This window comes from Panthera tigris, chromosome B1 (assembly GCF_018350195.1).
Source record: "Panthera tigris isolate Pti1 chromosome B1, P.tigris_Pti1_mat1.1, whole genome shotgun sequence".
In the NCBI taxonomy this organism is placed as follows: domain Eukaryota; kingdom Metazoa; phylum Chordata; class Mammalia; order Carnivora; family Felidae; genus Panthera; species Panthera tigris.
In genome coordinates, this window is record NC_056663.1 from 172,959,258 (window position 1) to 172,976,018 (window position 16,761).

At 46.9% G+C, this 16,761-nt stretch overlaps 1 protein-coding gene across 6 annotated transcripts in view; it reads right to left on the minus strand.

Annotated features, from left to right (window-relative positions):
* Positions 1-7,712: 7,712 nt before the first annotated feature.
* The window catches only part of CB1H4orf19 (chromosome B1 C4orf19 homolog), an 87,203-nt gene continuing 78,154 nt past the window's right edge, over positions 7,713-16,761 (minus strand). For all 6 annotated transcript variants that reach the window (XM_042984782.1, XM_042984780.1, XM_042984781.1 and 3 more), the window contains 2 exons: positions 11,499-11,552; positions 7,713-10,218 (listed from right to left, as the gene is read on the minus strand). In XM_042984782.1, the coding sequence (XP_042840716.1) occupies positions 9,291-10,218; positions 11,499-11,530 (960 nt within the window). In that variant the 5' untranslated portion in view covers positions 11,531-11,552 and the 3' untranslated portion in view covers positions 7,713-9,290. The remainder of the gene's footprint in view (positions 10,219-11,498; positions 11,553-16,761) is intronic.

Sequence of the window (16,761 nt, forward strand, 5' to 3'; positions counted from 1 at the left end):
ACAGCTGATTAACGTGGCCTAGGAAGTGGCCCAGCACACAGCTTTGTCCAAGAGTGGAGCTGGAGCAGGAAGTGTCTTGCTCGGAAGCTGAACCACGGTTAGAGTTCGAAGCCTCACAGAAGAGCCACGGAATAGAGAAGAGTCCAGGTTCTGAGGAGGCAGGGGTACAGGGGGAGGAAAAGGATCTGAGGATGACGAGGCAGCGTGTGCGGGGACAGCTGAGACTCTGTCAGCCCAGCACCCCTCCTCTCTGGGAATGATGCCTCCCCCTTTGCAGAACCCTTCGTCTCCCTGTTAGAAGCTAGCCACGTGCCTGACGCCTCTGACCGCAGCCGGACGCGGCTGAGGTGGGCACAGGACCCTCATCGGTGACCTGGACAAATGCAGGCCCTCTGGGATGTTTGCCAAATGGAGCTGGAGAAGGTGGCTTATTTTTCTGGGGGCTGAAAGCTGTGGGCTCAGGGGCTGGTGGAGGCCATGTGTCCTGCCATGTGGACACAGGTCTGGGGAAAGGAAGAGACATTCCAGTTGTGCCACATTCACACACGCAGAGGAAAGAGAGGCCGTCCTGTTTGCTCTCAAGCGCCGGGCTCCGTTGTCCCTGAAGATCAGCTGCCCTTCTGGGTTTTATGGACATTCCAAAGACATTCCTCTTTCGTCTTACCTCGTTTGGGTTGAGTTTCTATCGCAACAACAACAAAACCCCATGACTAATGCACTTATTCACAGAAAAATAGATACAGGAGGAGTTATAGAGCCACATGGCTAGTGAGGCCCTGGCATCCAGCCCTAAAACTGAGATTTCCCAGAGCTGCCTTGGATCCGTGGCCAGGCGGCCTGGCCATCGTGTGAGGGTTTCTGTTCTGAAATGCCCTTGCAACCCTCTGCCCTTGATTGCTTTAGGATAACCTCCCTTAAGAGCACAGGCTTGGCCTTCGGATCCCTCTGGCCATCTGTGACCTTAAATTCTTTGGACCTCAATCTTCTCACTGTAGAGCGAAGATAACATGTGCCTTTTAGGGTGGTTGCAAGGATTCTGTGAACGCGGGGGTATGATGCACTTAGCCCAGGGCCAGGTACAGCCAGTGCTGACTCAGTGAGCTGCCTCAGAATTGCCAAGTTCAGACTCTCTTCAGTGAAATAAGTGACGGAATGATGAAGAGTTAGGCCATTTGAGAGTCGGTTCTTGACGTTTCTTCCATATTCACTTTGCTCAACATTTTAAGATGAACTTGGGGTGGGGGTTGGGTTAGGGGGGTAGGAGGACCCCGGTCGAAGAGGGAGCCATGATATCTCTTGGTCCTGACATTCTCTTGACACCAGGTTAAATACCTTGAGTTAAATACCAGTCTCTTTGCCCTGATATTGAATGGCCGCAGATACACAAGGGTTTGTTCTTTCTGTGTTTATTCAGGCTGTCATTTAATCTTATCGCTCTTCCGATAAGACCTGAATGTACTGTGGTCATCCCGGCGAGTTTAAAAAGAACGTGATTTCTTCTTATTTGCAAGTGGATCTAGCTGAGAAATGATAGGTTAACATGTGTTTGGGATCCATAACATTACACCCAAATCACAAAATTTATGGGTTTGCTGACTATGAATGAATATCTTAATGTTGATGAAATCCAACAAAACCCAAACCAAACAAATCCTCTGAAATAACAAACCGACCCTTACCAAGCCTCCCCAGGTTTCTGTGTTGCATTAAGTGCATTTTATTTTATAAAAACTTAGGGGAAGGAAAGATAAAAGAAATAGGTCAGTTTTAATGGCATAAATATTCACTTCAAACACAGTATGACTTAAATTCGTTAACCCAGCATAAATTATTACTGTGTCCTACAATAGTTAAATGATGAAAATAAAGAATAATCATGAGAATAAAAAATACACTAAATGTGAAGTGCCCTCAGGTGCATTTTTGCCTTGAGGTGATCATTCATGATGTAGGCAGAAAAGGATTTACTCAGTTTAGAAAGTGTCTAAAATTATTAGAAGTGGTTGGAACATCTGGCTGGCTCAGGCAGTAGAGCAAACAAATCTTGATCTCGGGGGTTGGAAGTTCGAGCCCCCACATTGCGCGTAGAGATTACTTACAAAAATAAAAGAAAATCCTAAAAAAAAAAAAAGCAAAAACAAGTGGTTCACAGCAATCAAAGTGTTGGGTGTTACAAAGAAAGGGTGGTCGGTGTGAGATGACATGCACTGGGTAATAAAATCACATCTAATATTTATTACTTACTTCATGCTGATAAAGTGGAAGCACTTTATCTCAACGTAAGTCTCATTAGGGCCCAGAGGGAGACAAACTGAGGACAGGAATCTCAACACACATTGTCCTGGCCGCTCATGAGGCAGACATGCAGGGCCATGGGTCCACCTCATACTTTGTAGGATAAGAAGCTTATGGTCCTGTGATCATTTAAAAACAAGTATCATTGACAGTAGACAGTCTTAGAGACTGTAATTTATTAAGGCCTTGACTAATTTTTCAATTCTTTATTAAAATCTTCCTCAGAACCAGAAAATAACCTTTCTTGAGCAACTGGCAATCCATATAATTTTACTTTTTCGAAATGGCATTGTCTTTCTCTCCACCATTTTGTTTGAAAGTTTCCTCACTTTTCAGATCTCAGATTCATTTCATTGCTGTGATTGTTGTGTTCCTTGAGATCATGGAGACCTAAGGCTTTGTTTTCCTAGAAATTTCATATTTTGATTTAGTCTTTTGTTTGTTCGTTTGACGGCAACATGGCTGTCTCCACAAGGAGGCTGTATTTTGTATTCCTTAAAAGGACCAGCTTGTTCAATCTGGATTCAGTTGAGATTCTGTGTGACCATGGACAAATTACACAGCTTTTTGAGCCTCCATTTCCTCATCTGTGAAATGGGGGATAATCATACCTCCAACTCATGAGGTCACGGTGGACCTAAACACGATGATGCATACGCAGATCTTAGATTGGACTGAATGCTTAATAAATGGTCATTTTGAAAAAAAGTTAAGTCATATTTGCACCTATAAAAAACCAATACCTGTAACTTGATGGCTCCCATAAATCAGCACTGAATAGGATTTCTGTATCAATAATTATATGATTTGGCAAATTATTTTGAAATGGTGTCTTTGCTGATAAACTTTCCTTGATATGAATTTTTTTCTCTATAACATTTTAAATACTGTAACACTCCTTGGTTTGTCTCCCGGCTAATGGCTGAGGTCAGGAAGATCTGAGAGCCTACGATCGTGTGGCTTTGTAAATGGATAATTTAAAACTTTGGATTCCTTTCTAAGCATTGAAATTTAAGACAGGGAGAGCACATTCATTAATGGGAAGAGACCAACAACCCTCTTTGGCCTGTGAGATTGTCCTTTTTTATATAAGTGCCAAGGTTTACATGCGCCATTATCCACAGCTTTAGGACTATTTTGGGGGAATGGGAGAGGGTGAGTAGGAGCTGAAAATGAAATTATTTTTGTGATGTTTTTTAAAGTTGGTAACTGATGTCTAGAGAAAATGTTATGGTTCTGCTCTCCAAATAGTGAGATCCTGACAAAACAAATACTCTAATTGGCCTGTCCCCCAGCTGGCTTGCTCATATTGGTTGGGAACGTATAGTTTTGATAAGGTAGATGAGTAAAATACTTTGTCCGTTTTCTGGCCTCTAGGTCATATTTTACCCTAGTTTTATATTAACTACTCCAAAATGCTTAAAAGCAGAAAATACAGAATTTCCTCAAAATCAGGCTCAAAAGGTGAGGACGAATGGTAGCAGATGAGTGGTATTGATGGTGTATGTTTTCACATCTGCTTCATATGGCTGAGTGTGCATTCTAGGTGTGTGATCATATGCATGTGTATGCTGTATATATTGTCAAAAATCTTACTCCAATTTTGTCTATTTACAAAGTGTTTTTACAGATAGTTCATTTGGGCTTCTAAATCAGTGGTTTTCAAAGTGGATTTTACATAACCCAGGGGTATGGGAAGAAAATATTAAAACTTGGATAGTTAGGGCACCTGGGGGACTCAGACGGTTGAGCGTCTGACTCTTGATTTCGGCTCAGGTCATGATCCCAGGGTCGTGGGATCATGGTCATGACCCTAGGGTTGAGCCCCGTGTTGGGTTCCATGCTGAGTGCGGAACCTGCTTGGGATTCTCTCTCTCTCTCTCTCTCTCTCTCCCCCTCTCCTCTGTTTGCACACACACTCTCTCTTAAAAAAAAAAAAAAAAACCCAAACCAAAACCAAAGAAAAAAAACTTTTATATTTAATTGTTATCCCATCTTAATATTGCTTTGCCCTGACAGTAGATTTAATTGTAAGTGTGCTCCTATTAGGGGTATGAGCGTAAACTTTTTTTACTGGCAATTGCTGCAAGATCAAGAAGATGTGGCAATTCCTAGTATATAGTCTTAGTGCTTCTCCATGTGTGGCTGGAAAGTCACCCGCATCAACCTATACATATGCCAGGTCCCCACCCAAGACCTACTGAGTTCAAATCTCTGGGAGGTTAAGACTCAGAAATCGGCTGTTTGGAAACAAGCACACTGAAAATTTGAGAGTGTCTGCTTTCAACTTGGGAGGTAGGAGTCACTCCCATTTTACAGATGGGGAAACAGGCTCCGGAAAGTCCAGAAATTTAAACCCAACGTCATACAGCGAGCAAGAGGCATGGGCTGATTCCACCCCCTTTTTTTTTAGGATTACAGGGGTGCATGAGTGCTTGGTACATGCCACATGATCATAACCTCTGAGACCTGAAGGCCATGATGCATGGCTGCAGGTGGTTAACTGAAGAGCCGACCCCCATGGGCTTTCTCCATCGCTAGACGCCAAGAGAAAAGTGACATCTGAGTCTTGTTATACAAATATACATCCTTTCTTTCTCCCTCAGGATTTTAAAGATTAGGTTCAAAATGAGTGAAAAATGTGGTCAGCCAAGTTTCCCATTGCTTCGTCCCAAACATTGGTTTTCTTGAGGCTTTGTTCTCAATTTGGGATTAAGGTCCTCAGAGTAACACGGCCTCATTCGAGAGACCGAACCTTCTCTGGCTGTTCAAATTCTACTCTCTGCCTGCCTTTCCAGAGACCACTGTAAAGGCCCGTTGTTCAAACAGAGCAGGCCAGTCTGAGAGTGAAAAGCATGAATAAATGCCAGTTCTCTTCTCTCAAACTGATATGGACTTGTTCTTCCACGGCCCTGCATTTATACCTTTATGACACCTGTCACCATCTCCTAATTAGCATCCAGAGTCTCAGCTGTGTGAGGTCTCCTCAACTATAGTGTGAGGAGTTTTCATGGGTTCACCCGCCCCCCCCAATAATGTGTTGAGTCCTCACCTTACACCACAGGCCATCCTAGATCGAGGCAAAAGGCACTTGTTCATGGGGCACCCGGGCGGCTCAATCAGTTAAGCATCCAACTTCAGCTCAGGTCATGATCTCGCGGTTTGTTGAGTCTGAGCCCCACGTTGGGCTCTGTGCTGACAGCTCAGAGCCTGGAGCCCGCTTCAGATCCTCTGTCTCCCCCTCTCTCTGCCCCTCCCATGCTCGTGCTCTGTCTCTCTCTCTGTCTCTCAATAATGAATAAACATGAAAAAAAATTTTTTTTTAAAGGCACTTGTTATAGTTGCTTTAGTTGAAAAAAAATTGCTAGCAGTCGACTCCAGGCAACTGATTTAATGTGGCAGGTGAGAATCATCTGGAATCAGCATATGTAATCGGTGCGCCTCAAGTGTTGTTTCTTCAAGTGGCCAAGAGTGCTTGGAAGGTCAGACTGTTTACAGATGTCTACTATAATCTCATGTGTTGGAGAAACTGACAAATTTAGTATACAAATGTACGACATATTTTTCCCACATATTCACAGGAAAAGCATTTACCATGAAAAACAAATGTCAGCTTGTCTCTGTTTAATTATCACTAGTTCCCAAATAGAGGATTTGAAAATAACTGAGGTTTACTCTGGAGTTAAAAATAAACAAACAGAAAGCAAGGATTTCCACATTTTCATCTGAAAGTCTAAGTAAGTCCAAGACTGGAGGCTTGGTTCCCGTGACCACACAGACAAAACTAAGGGAGTCAGATCTTTGCTCACATACTTGGATTTTGTGCCTCCTTTACTCTTCCGAGGGCCTCCTGCTTGCAGATGCTGATGGAAAACTTAGGAAGAGTGAGTCTTATCCTTTGGGTCAGAGGCAGAGTGAAGCAGAAAGGGAGAAATGGCGTCTGGCCAGCAGTTGCTGAGCGTGGACAAATGGGTGTGTGTTAAGCAACCTCAAATTCTCTTTGTTCCTTTGAAGATCGGGTTTGACAGTTATAACAACTTGCTACTAATGGCCTTGGAAACCAGAGGAAAAATATCTACTTTCATATTTATATGACAGTTCAACTTCTGCCAGTAAAGAACGTGTGTGTGCATATACACATATATACACATACATGTAATATAGTAATAATCTTATATCACAATCACAGTCGAGATTTAACGTGGTAAATACCCACATGACGCAGTTTGCTAAGTTCATGGAAGACCAGGATGTCCACTCCTGACCACAGCCAGTGCCTCACGTTCAGGGCGCATTGGCGCTTTGGGGGCGTTCAGAATATTTGAAAAGTTCACTATTGGCAAGCATCACGTTTCTGATAGGGGGGTGCACCCGACTGCAGAAAGAAGACACGCTGCACGGGGTGGGACGCTTAGTCAGTTGCTAGACAACCTGGTGGCTAAAGCTACAGTCTGGAATTTCTTTTCATTCTTTAGATTCTGACTTCCTCTGACATCCTTTGGTAGAGCCTGGATGTGGGGTTAGACAAAAGGAGCCACGATAGCTTTAAAAACAAACAAACGTAAAAACAAAAACAAAAACAAAAACAAAAAACCTTGAAAACCTTGGCCATCTGCTAACCTTTTTGAAGCAGTTATTCACACAAAAAACAATCTTTAAAACTTAGGAGAACTGCTGATCATGGTGAATATGCAGCCGTCTCAGGATGTAAAATCGTGCACACGTTCCAAGTGCAGGAGTGGGTTTCTGTGCAAGGTACAGAGACCCGTCTGCACTAACTCCTCACCTTACCCTCCTTCTGTCTGAATTTCCTTCTTTCCTTCTTCTGTTTTAGAGACAGCAGGGGAAGTCGAGATGCCCGTAGCTGTCCAGTCCTCCTCCCACCGGACCGAAGGTTGAATCCCCTTTGGGGTTATACTAAATGTAAAATACGGCCTTTCGACCTTTAGCAAACTGGCTCTATTCTGAGCTCTATTCTGAGGCTGTAAGCTGACCACCTCAACACTCAATGTCTCAGCGTGGAGCCCAACGCGGGGCTTGAACTCACGACCCTGAGACCAAGACCTGAGCTGAGATCGAGAGACGGACACTTAACTGAGCCACCCCAGTGCCCCTTCCTTTATTCTTTTTTCTGCGTGGAAAGCAAATGTAATGATTGGACTACACAGTGATCTTGAGAAGGAAGCCAAGATGATAGGAGCACTGGTTGCTGACAGAATGGGACACTCTAGCACCCTGGACTGCTACTTCCGGCCTCCTTTTACACAAGAGGTAAATACGTCTCTATTGTATAAGCCATTTATCACATGCAGCCGAATCTAATCCCAATAGATACACTTGGGGAACTGAAGGACTCATTCTCAAACATGAAGCATTGGGTGTACGAAGTAAAATAACAAACACACATACAATGCATGTAACAAGGACAACAGTTTCTATTTTAGGGGCTCTGTGTGACCTTGTAGGTACAGATGGTATGTCCCCAAACACACCCAGGGTAATGTATGCCTGTTAAGCATTTGTCAGGGTGCCGTCCTTAAAGGTGCTGGGAAATCATGTTTTCTATTAAATAATTACCAATACGCGGTGATGACGTTACAGACATTTCAGTTGTGAGGACATAAAGCCATTTTTAAAGGATTTGTTTTTAGCTAATAAGACTTATCATTTTATTGAGTGCGTCTTCTGTGCCAGGCACTGTGATAAACACCTGCATCATCTCGTTTAATCTCTACAAACACACACCATTATTACTCTGACTTAACAGATGGGAAAGGAGAAGGGATCAATTACTTGTCTAAGGTCGCATGGCAAAGCTGGAAACCAGACCAAGGTCAGTCGGATTTCAGAGCCTGTGTTATGAAATGCCATCCTAAAGCTCTTCTGGGTTCCCGTTTCTCTAGATGGACTTGACCGTGCTTTAAATTCTCCACTGGGCCATGTCAGAACGGCAGTTCTCCTTCCTAAAAATTACAAGGCGGAAATGCAGAGGGGGCTGTTGTTCCTCCTTAGGGGGAGATCGGCGCGTGCGGTCACGCTGTCACGTGTTTCCAGGCAGGGACAGCCAGCCAAAGCCGTTCTCAGCAAACTGACTTGCTCTCCTCCTCACCTGTTAACTTAGTAGTGCAGCTCTTTACATGGAAGCAAACGTCAAGGCTTACTGACACTCAAGGCTGGCACATTAGAACCGCCTTTGAGTTATGACAGACACACTCACATGTTGTTATGTTTTAATCGGAATCAGACATTAAAGTGGCATAGAACACTCCATCTGATCTCTTCGCTGTTCCCAATCTCATGAATTTACAAGTCAAATGGTCACAAGCAGGTTTAAGAATTATTTTGACCGGCTTTCCCAATCCCAAAGGAGATTAAAAAGTAATAATGTAAAAAAAGTTAAGGTCAAGGTGTCTTCATATCACAGCTAACAACTAACCATTTGTTCACTAGTGGCTTCTGCCCCATCCTGAAAGCTGCTGAGCTTAACTGGATATCAAACAAGTGGTTAGTTATTAGTTCCCTGGGAGACCGTCCCTGAAGGTAAGCCACGCTCTGGGGACACACGAGGCACTTTCAGCGGGGGTAGTTACCTTTTCCGGGTTGGGTACAACGTCTGGCTCTCAGAAGCGAGACCGTGAATTTACCAACAGAACGTTCTGTGATTATGCACTCTTGGGATTCAGCACTGGGATTTCCGAGCGTTCTCAGAGGGGGGTTTGTGGGTTGATGAGCAGGCTGTTTAATTTCTGCCTGTGCTGTGGGCACCGGCGCATCGTCCCCTCTGATTTTTATTCCGGCCTCCCGAGTGACACCCCGTCTACACAGCGGGGCTTCCGATACTTCGCAACAAGCGGCCTGGCGCAGGCACTGCCAATCGCCAGAACGGACGCTGTTGCAAACAGTCGGCGAGGCTACCCGTTAAGGCTGCAGGACGTCAGCTGCGCGCAAGGAGCACGCGCACCGGGCAAGCGCGGCGCGACACCAGCTCGGGAGCCCTAATCTGCCTCTTCCGCGTCTTCTCCTGCGGTGGCCGCTTCCAAAGCCGCAAGGGCTTCGGCCACCGCCGCGTCCTCGTCCACCGCATCCCCACTCCCGTCTGCGGTGGAGCCGGGCGCATCCTCCCACCCAGTTCTCGAATCGACCCCGGGCACGGCTTGAGCAGCGTCCTCTTCTTTGAAGCCGACACTTAGGGCTTCTGTTGCCACGGCCTCATTTAAGGAATCCCAGCTTCTCTTCAAGGGGAAGGGCATATTCAAGCCATGCCCCCCGGCCCTGGGGTGAAGGCCCGCCGGGGGTCCCTCCTCAGGGTGGCTCTCTGGAAGACCGTCCTTTTCTTCCCCGTCAACTGTGTCTCCAGCCGAGCCCCGAAGGGGAGGGTAATCCGGGGCCGGCATCTGTAAGTCGTGGTCTTGTACTTCCAAGGCAGGACCTTCTGCCCTGAGAGCAGCTCTGGGGTCCCCACTTTGGACGACGTGGGTCTCTCGCAGGGCTGGCAGCAGCACACTGTCCCGTCTGCCGGGGCCCCCGCCTTCCCGGAAGGGTGCAGTCGGGGGGGCGCTGTTGGCGGTACTGACGCAGGAGCCCCTCTCGCCCTGGTGGGGCCCACGGTCCCCAGTGGGCTGCGGGGGGGCGGCGGGGCCGATGCCGTTGACCGCACTGCCAGCCTTGTCCGCGCAGTGTCCCCCCACCGTGTCCCCCAGAGGGGGCGATCCCGGGGGAGGCCAGCGGGGCTCCTGCCCGCTGCCAGCTCTGCCCCTGCTGGCCGTCCTCTTCAGGCCCTCGCTCTGCAGCTCGTTTTGATGCCCCGGGACTTGGCTGCCCTGTTTGCCTTTCCATTTACCAGCGCCCCCTTCATCCACCTTGCAGCTGTTCACCTCGTTGACGTAGCCAGAGGAGGGCACTTGAACTGGATCGAAGAGATAGCTGGCGGCGACAAGAATGAAGATCAGTCAGTTAGACATTAACTAAGGTTATTCACGAATCCCTCTATGAATAGCTTCCATTATCAACACTCTATGCTTCTACTTTCTGCTTCCTTCTACCATTCCTGTTAATTTCTGCGATTATTCCGTGAAGCCTCTGTGTATGTCTAAACCAAATAGATCTAGTTGGTATAAACCTGTTTTACCACTGGAAATAGGTCTCAGGAAGAGATCTAAGAGACCACAGAACAGGATGCAAAGTGGTTGATGGAATTGAAAACAACCAAAAAGTAAATAAATGTCCAATAACAGGGGAATAGGTGGTTAAACACTGATGGCACATCCCCTCCACAGAATAGTATGCAGTCATTAACACGATAAATAAATATGAAGTCTGGACTAGCACGAAAGACACTTACAACAAATATTTATGATAATAAATGGTTTTTGAATCACGCCCTACCATCACACTGTGAGTACAATGGAATAAAACATACACACACGTATGAATAAATGGATGTAGGTGTATAGCTATAATGGAGATCTAGAATAATCAAAAAAGTGCTATTTGTTAAGGGAGCAAATTAGTTAACTTCTTCCCCTTTATTTTGTGTGGAGTTCCAGTCAGGTTATCCAAATTTTTCTGAAATAGAATCTGGACAGAATTAAAACCCTGTATGTGGGGCGCCTGGGTGGCACAGTCGGTTAAGCATCCGACTTCAGCCAGGTCACGATCTCGCGGTCCGTGAGTTCGAGCCCCGCGTCAGGCTCTGGGCTGATGGCTCGGAGCCTGGAGCCTGTTTCCGATTCTGTGTCTCCCTCTCTCTCTGCCCCTCCCCGTTCATGCTCTGTCTCTCTCTGTCCCAAAAATAAATAAAAAACGTTGAAAAAAAAATTAAAAAAAAAAAAATAAAACCCTGTATGTGACTGGGGTGATTTATTTTCAGTGATGCCAGGTCAGGCATCATCTCTGCAACCCCAGCTTGTCTTTGCACTGAAGGTCTCTGGAGAACTGCAAGGTCCACCTAAACCAAATTCCGTCTCAGAGCACGACAGCATTCCCGATGTGCTCGGAGCAGTGAGCAACAACAACAAAAAAGTTTAAATCTGGGCCACGTGTCCTCTGAAATGATATCCGAGCAGTTCCAAATGCATAATTTCTTGGCAATGCTGGTCATGCTTGAGGTCGGATAAATGCAGCGAACCCTTGCGGGGTCTTTAGGGGGGCCTCCACGGTAGTCCCAAAGTCCTCCTCCACTCAGGGTACTTTTCCAACTTTACCTTTGTATCATTTTACAGCACTTGCACCCCATCTGGATGAGTTTTTGTTACCATCTGGAAAAGAGAGAAAGCACAGAACATAGTGAATGACATCTTAACAGGAACTAAGTTTGCTCTTTCCTTCCCAGATACTCCAAGTTGGGAGGGTCACAATTTTTGGCAAAAGCAGAACACATGAGGCAGGGAGACCATGGTTACCGGGAACACCTTCACGTTTCTAAAATCACCAACTCAGAGTTCTCAAACATTTACCGATGCTCGTCTCTGTGCCAGGCCCTTTCCCCATCCCGGGGCGATAGGTAGGTTGTCTCCATTTGGTGAAGGAGGAAACACAGGCTGAAGAATGCTAGGGAGAGACCTTCGGGATTGAAAAGGATCCTTGCCATTTCCACGTCAATCAATGGCCTTATGCTGGGGGCTCAGGAGCCTAACCAGGGCGCAGCCATTGTGCTGCTCCAGGGGGCGGGGGCGTAAGAGAGGACTCCTTACCAGGGGATTAGCTACTCAAGTATGAAAGGACATCTGGGTTGGGGTGCCTGGGTGGCTCAGTGGGTTAAACGTCTGACTTCTGCTCAGGTCATGATCTTGCAGTTTGTGAGTTCAAGCCCCGTGTGGGGCTCTGTGCTGACAGCTCAGAGCCTGGAGCTTGCTCCCGATTCTGGGTCTCCCTCGCTCTCTGCCCCTCCCCCACACATGCTTGCTCTCTCTCAAAAATAAATAAACATTAAAACATTTTTTTCAATCATTAAAAAGAAAGGGACATCTGGGTAAGGTGGCCGACCTGCATGCTCCACAACACAGACCCAAGGAGGTGACGGCTGTGGTTGTCATTCCAAGCTTTACGGGACTAATCGGCATCTGTTGCGCCCCTCCCGTGACTGGCCAACCCTGGCAATTCCCCAGGGGCTCCACTCTTGCAGATCAAGGACATGGCCCTTGGGGCGTCCTGGCAGCAGATGGGTTCAGCTGCTTCTTTTCTCCTACCTGCCCCTTCCCAAGTTTCGTGTTTCCTGGTGGGTGCTCTCCTACTGAAATCTTCCCTTCACGTGGAACTCACCGGGTTGTTCTGATCTCTCTTCTGAAGATCCTAAAAACTGGTGTGGAAGAATCTCTAAATCATTTCCCTTTTCTAATAGGAAAAACCTTTAAAGTGACAAACCAGTAAGAGAATCTACAGCCCCAGTCCCTCCGTCTCTGTAAGACGTATGCACGAGGAAGAGGGAGAGATCATTCACTGTTGGCGGTGTCACTGCCTCCCTGGCCTGTCTTCTGTCTTCCTTCAATTGTAATTGAACTCCCAGGATGCCACCACAGAAACCTTTACCCACACGGAAAATGACCGGTGCTCTTTAAGAGGTTATGGACTGGCAGGTTATGGGTTTATACCGATAAATAAAGCCTACAAACAACCTCCTATGGGGGGGCTGAAAAATGGTCTCCAGAAGATATCCCCAACCTAATCTCTGGAATTTGCATGTAACAAAGAAACAAAAAAGGTCTTTGCAGATGTGATTACAGATTCGAGATGGGGAGATTTACTTGGATTATATGGTTCAGAGCCCAGCTCTGCTTCTTACTTGGCTGTATGACTTTGGGCCTCGGCTATTTCATCTGTAAATGGGGATAATGGTATGTCTACCATACGGTGTCGTTGGGGATTATATAAGTTAACATTCACAATAAGCATATACTTATTACTCAGATCTGTTTGGACATAGCACGTTAAAAAAAAATTTCTCTTTCCTTTCCTTCCTTTCTTCCCTTCCCTTCCCCTTCTTCCTCACTCCCTCCCTCCCTCTCTCTCTCTCCTTTCTTCTTTCCTTCCTTCTTTTCTCTTTCTTTCTTTCTTTCTTTCTTTCTTTCTTTCTTTCTTTCTTTCTCCTTCCTTCCTTCCTTCCTTCCTTCCTTCCTTCCTTCCTTCCTTCCTTGTTTCTTTCACATATGAGCAGGGAAGAGACAGAGAGAGAAGGAGAGAGAGAATCCCAAGCAGGCTCCACACTGTCAGCTCAAACCCATGAACCATGAGATCATGACCTGGGCCAAAATCAAGAGTTGGACACTTAACCAACTGAAGCACCCAGGAGCCCCGACATGTTAAAAAAAAAAAAAAAAAAAGTATGGAGGCCTTGCACCTAAGAAAGATGTAATGTAGTTGCCACAACATACACACAGGAACAAAAGCATTGTGAATACCAAGTAATACTTGTTTTCTGGGTTAAGGGCCAAATGGTATATTTCTATTAACTGTGGCACCAACTGAAAGTCAAGTGCCACAAAACCCGAGTGCCACAAAGGTTCCTCAGAGGGAGAAATCATTGGGAGCTTGGCCAGCGGTCAGTGTGCACAACCACTTACTGTTTCAAGGCACTCTCCGTTAAATGACCCCATGTCCAGAGGCCAGAATTTTGTTCCCAGCCTCTGCTCCCACTTACGCCTATTTTCTGCTAGCAATTCATAAATCAGCTGGAAAAACAGGACCAAGAAACAAGGACGATGTGCACCTCCCCCGCCTCCATCAGCCCCTCTCCTCCACCCTCCCCTCCCCACCATCCTGCTCTAAAACTCTGCCCCTCTACATGCTCGCAGTACCTTTATTTATCTTGGACTCTGTTTAAAAACACAATCAGTCTGGAGGATAAGAGGAAAAAAAAAGTCAAAGGAAAGAAAAACCTGGCTTTGAGGTTTTTGAGAGGGCAGACTGTGGGTCATCATAATGTAATTGAAGCCATGGTGATCACTGTAAAATATCTGGTCGGTCAATTTTAGGATGGCAAGTTAAGAGGAATAGCAGGGGAAGGTTTCAGGAAGGAAGGAAGGAAGGAAGGAAGGAAGGAAGGGAGGGAAGAAGGAATGAGGGAGGGAGGGAGGGAGGGAGGGAGGGAAGGAAGGAAGGAAGGAAGGAAGGGAAGAAGAAAAAGGGAAGGAAGGGAAGAAGGAAGGAGGGAGGGAGGGAAGGAAGGAAGGGAGGGAGGGAGGGAAGAAGAAAAAGGGAAGGAAGGGAAGAAGGAAGGAGGGAAGGAAGGAGGAAGGAAGGAAGGGAAGAAGCAAGGAAGGAAGGGAAGAAGGAAGGAGGGAAGGAAGGAGGAAGGAAGGAAGGGAAGAAGGAAGGAGGGAAGAAAGGAGGAAGGAAGGAAGGAAGGAAGGGAAGAAGGAAGGAAAGAAGGGAGGAAGAAGGGAAGAAGGAAGGAAGGAAAGAAGGAAGGAAGGAAGGAAGGAAGGAAGTGAGGGGAGGGAGGGAGGAAGCTAGGAAGCATCAGGCCTTGAGCCACACCTTGTGTTCCCAGCATCTCAGAGGCTGACAGGACCCTGGGGAACCCTGGCCCAGCCACAGTCCCCACCCTGTGCCGCTGTGGCCAGGGCCACGTGAGCAACACGTTCTGCACTGAAATGACTGCAGAGCTTTAACAGGCCAACTGGAGAGCCACCACTTCCCTGTTTCTTATAGAATTTATAAGTCATCTGTGGCTTTAGGCTCCCCTCCTCCTCCCCCAGAAAAACCACAGGATCTATATTTTCCTTCAGAGCCATGTAATAGAAAGGATGTTGTAAAGGTTTTCCCCTTTCAGGATCAAGTTTCTGGTTTGGCTTCTCAGCCCAGCCCCCACTGGCCTTTGGGGCACAGCACCCGGGTTTCTGCCTGGCCTGGTCCCTCACCTGAGGGCCCTGCTCCGGGCCTCTCCCGCCTCTCTCTGCCAGTGGAGACGGCCTCTTCCTGGTCACAGGCTCTGCCTTCTCCCACCTGCCCGGAGTTTTCCCTCCCCAGGGACATTCCTTCTCTCACTGAGGTGGCTCCAGTGTCCACGGCTGTGTAACTGCGTGACTGCTGGCGGAAAGGGTGGGGACTAATGTATTCACATCCAACCTCTGCCTGCCCATATCCACGACTTCCTTCCTTCTATGAGGATTCCTAATGTCAAATTCAATTTATTCCTCTTTTCATATGTCACTTTAGTGCCCACATCTTGCTTTTGGCAAGGAGCTCTCCCATTTCCAAGAGCGAAAAGGAAATACTCCTTGTCCAGTGTGACACCTGGACATGGGGACAGGGGAGGGTGGGGTACACGCTCTTAATTAACACCTTCACCTTCAGTCTACCTGCCTTCTCCCTGCTCCCCCGCCCCACTTGGACAATGGCTAACTTGGAGGTTAGAACTTAGCTGTCAGGTGCCTCGTATTACTTAGTAGAATCAAAATTTGCTTTGTCTTTGGAGTATAAAAAATCAGTCGAGAGGCAAAGGGCAAATCCCTTGCAACCATCGGCTGGTTTATACAGGAGGAAAAGCAAATACCATTAGGAGGGTATGTCCACCCACCGGGGGTGCCCACCTGCTTCTGGAGTCCTGTGTTGGGGGTTAACTCTGCCCTGTGTTTTATGTTGAAGTTAAACAGTCCTGTGTTTGAAGATGGACATGCGAATGCTCTGTCAGTTACTAATCAAGTCTCATTGCTGGAAAATCCTGTTCCACAGGGGGGATCATGGGGGAGGCGGGGTGGGGGAGGGGCGTGGAACAGGAAGACCACAGAGTCAGGCGTTTTCCAACCAGGCAGAGAAATGGAGTATTCATCAGGAAGACAAGACATACAGAAAAAGGCTCAAGCCGGCTGTCAAGGGCTGCCTTTGAACAGTGATTGTCCCGAAGAGTGACGGAGGCAGGTCAAAGGGCACAGGAACCAGCTTGTAAAGGTTCTACTGGTCAGATCTGGAACTATTGGAGCATCAAAATAAATACTACCGATACAAAGCGTTAGAGCCCCCTGAATAAAACGAGGATCTGTGTGTCCACGTGGATATAAATTCAGGGAAAGCTCTGCCTTATAAGTAGAAAGCCAGCTAACCCGCACACAAGGAATCATGGCACTAGAAAAATCTCCATCATAACAGTAACTGATTCAAGCAAGGGTCATCAGTGGATGCTGACATTAGCGGGCAAGGGTTTGGGGAGAACAGAACGGTTCATCTCTAAGCACGCCACCTGCTTACGGGTACAACAGTATCGGTACGGTGGAGGAACTATGCACACAGCACCTGCACCCGATACCCAAAGGTGACATTGCCCGCAATGAGACTGACCAGCTCCAGGGGCCCCTGATGGGAGGCACTGAGAACTCAGCATCACTTCTCTGGTTTTCCTGCCACGAGAATGTAACCTGGGTGGAAGCCTGAAGCCATGTCAGTCAAACCCAAATGGGGGGATATTCTGCAAAACAAACTGGCCTGTACTCTTAACGAAATGCACGACTGTTGTGAAAACCAAAGACTGCG